The sequence below is a fragment of the Populus euphratica genome, unplaced genomic scaffold (genome assembly GCF_000495115.2).
Source record: "Populus euphratica unplaced genomic scaffold, PopEup_1.0 scaffold268.1, whole genome shotgun sequence".
NCBI lineage: Eukaryota > Viridiplantae > Streptophyta > Magnoliopsida > Malpighiales > Salicaceae > Populus > Populus euphratica.
In genome coordinates, this window is record NW_011500025.1 from 278,409 (window position 1) to 280,502 (window position 2,094).

General features: G+C 29.3%; 1 protein-coding gene across 3 annotated transcripts in view; it reads left to right on the top strand.

The window, feature by feature from the left end:
- The first annotated feature begins 891 nt into the window (after positions 1-891).
- Positions 892-2,094, top strand: part of LOC105142123 (MACPF domain-containing protein At4g24290-like) — a 7,636-nt gene continuing 6,433 nt past the window's right edge. For 2 of the 3 annotated variants that reach the window (XM_011049616.1, XM_011049619.1), the window contains exons 1-2: positions 893-1,169; positions 1,639-1,913. In XM_011049616.1, the coding sequence (XP_011047918.1) occupies positions 1,653-1,913 (261 nt within the window). In that variant the 5' untranslated portion in view covers positions 893-1,169; positions 1,639-1,652. Of the gene's footprint in view, positions 1,170-1,633; positions 1,914-2,094 lie in introns of all 3 variants that reach the window. The other variant, XM_011049617.1, reaches the window with a different exon arrangement.

The window sequence follows — 2,094 nt, forward strand, 5'->3', positions numbered from 1 at the left end:
ATCAAAATAATAGAGATCAAATCTAAAAAATTAAAAAATTAAAAATTAAAAAATTAAAATAATAATAATTAATATTTCATAAATTATTTCAAATAAAATAAGTAACAATAAAAAAATAAGGATCAAGTTTGATAAATACAAAAATTTAATAAAAAATGATAAGAAAAAAAAATAACAATTATAAAAACGAGGATCAAAGTTAATATAGAAATTAAATTTTAAGAGATAAAATTAAAAAATAAATATTCAAAATAAAATATATATATACCAATCAAAAGTTTGAGGACCAAATTTAATATAATTAGCAAATAATATGATATTTTTAAATTTTTTATAATTTTTAGAAAGTGTTTTCTGTCTAAATTTTTCGGAAAAACACTTTTCTATAAACCAAGTTAAATTTTCCTTTAACTGGATGATATTTTTTACTGACCAACTTTTCTAATAATAAACAAACATATTAAATTTTAAAAAGTAATTTTTTAAAAAATAAATTCAAAAAAATAAAAATAACCTTACTCGTTGAATAAAGTTAGGCTTATCTTCCAAGCTGTCACTCTTTCTCGTCAAATTGTTGTTAATACTATTTTTCAAATAAATTTTATAATTAAAAAAATTATATAATATTGTTTTAATTAAAATAATTAAATATAATTTAATAATTCATATCTTTTTTTGAGTTTGATTAATTATTAAATTTATTAAAAAATAATTAGATATAAAAAATAAAATGTTTTAAAAGTATTATTGAAAAAAAATAATTTTTATTAATCTGAACACCGAATAAATAAATAATATTACGGTGGAATGGTCTAGAGTGGAGACTAGTCTGTCCCATTCATTCACATGTCAAACAGAATCTCTATGCTCTGGTCAAACTTATTTTTTATTTCTGGGCATTTCTTCTTCTTATTCTGACAAATTAAATCACTCCCATCAGCCCCTTTTCTTTTCATTTAGGGTTTCTCTCTCTCTAGAAACTTCCCCCTCTCTCTAGAAGGATTGTCCTTTACCATCTCATTTCTCGAACCCAAAGCCCGGTCCTCGCGTCCTGCACAGCTCATTTGTCAATTTCTGAGCTCCACCCTGCTTTAATTTCACCGCCGTTTGTGCTCGGTTTTTACCTGTAGTCGGTGATTCAAGAAAATCGATTGCTTCCATGTGGGAATGTACGGGTTTTACTTCATTTTAAGCTCAATACACGCATGCGTTTCACCCATCGCTCAAAGGAGCTTAGATCTGCTTTCTGTTTCAAAAACTGCTTCAAATTATCTTAAATCTGACCGTGATACTGTTTTTTTATTTTTTCCAACTCTGAAGCATTTTGTGGGTTGATTGATAATATAGTTGAATCATGTATGGTTAATATCAGCTAAGTGTGTTTTTTTAATTATTTAATTAATTTAAAAGAAATTGTATTAAATTACCCTAAAAAATGAGAAATTGGTTTTATGCCTTATAGATGAGTAAAACAATTTATCTTTTGTCGATTGGAGCTGTTTTTGAGTTGGTTTGTTGCTTAATTTATGGGATGTGTAATGCGTGTGGATTTTAAAGGGCAGAGTAGAGCATGTTTTGACGTAATAGAGCTAATTTATGGTTTCTGAAATAGTTGCTTCTGCTTTTGGTGAAGAGCAGTGACGTGCTGAGTAATGGCGCTTAGAGTTCCAGCTCCCGAGGCAGCTGAGATTGCAATTGGGGCAATAGGGCGTGGATATGATGTGGCAATTGATCTAAGATTGAGGTATTGTAAAGGGGATCTAAAGGGTCCATGCTTGATCGAGATTGATGAAGATGGGGGTCGAGAAATCATTTTGCCAGGTGGGATTTCAATTCCGAATGTGTCCAAATCGATAAAGTGCGACAAGGGGGAGCGAACCCGGTTTAGGTCTGATGTTCTGTCATTCCAGCAGGTTGTTGCTAAATTGTTTACTTTGATCGCCTCATATTTTGATTGTTTCATGAAAAAACAGATTTGGAGTTGTTTGCTTTTGCTATTAATTAGTTGGTCAAAACTCATTTCTGCATTTTCATCTCCTATAATGTAATTTTTTCTTGATTGCTCGCTTGCTTCTTAATGCACTCCACTCTTTC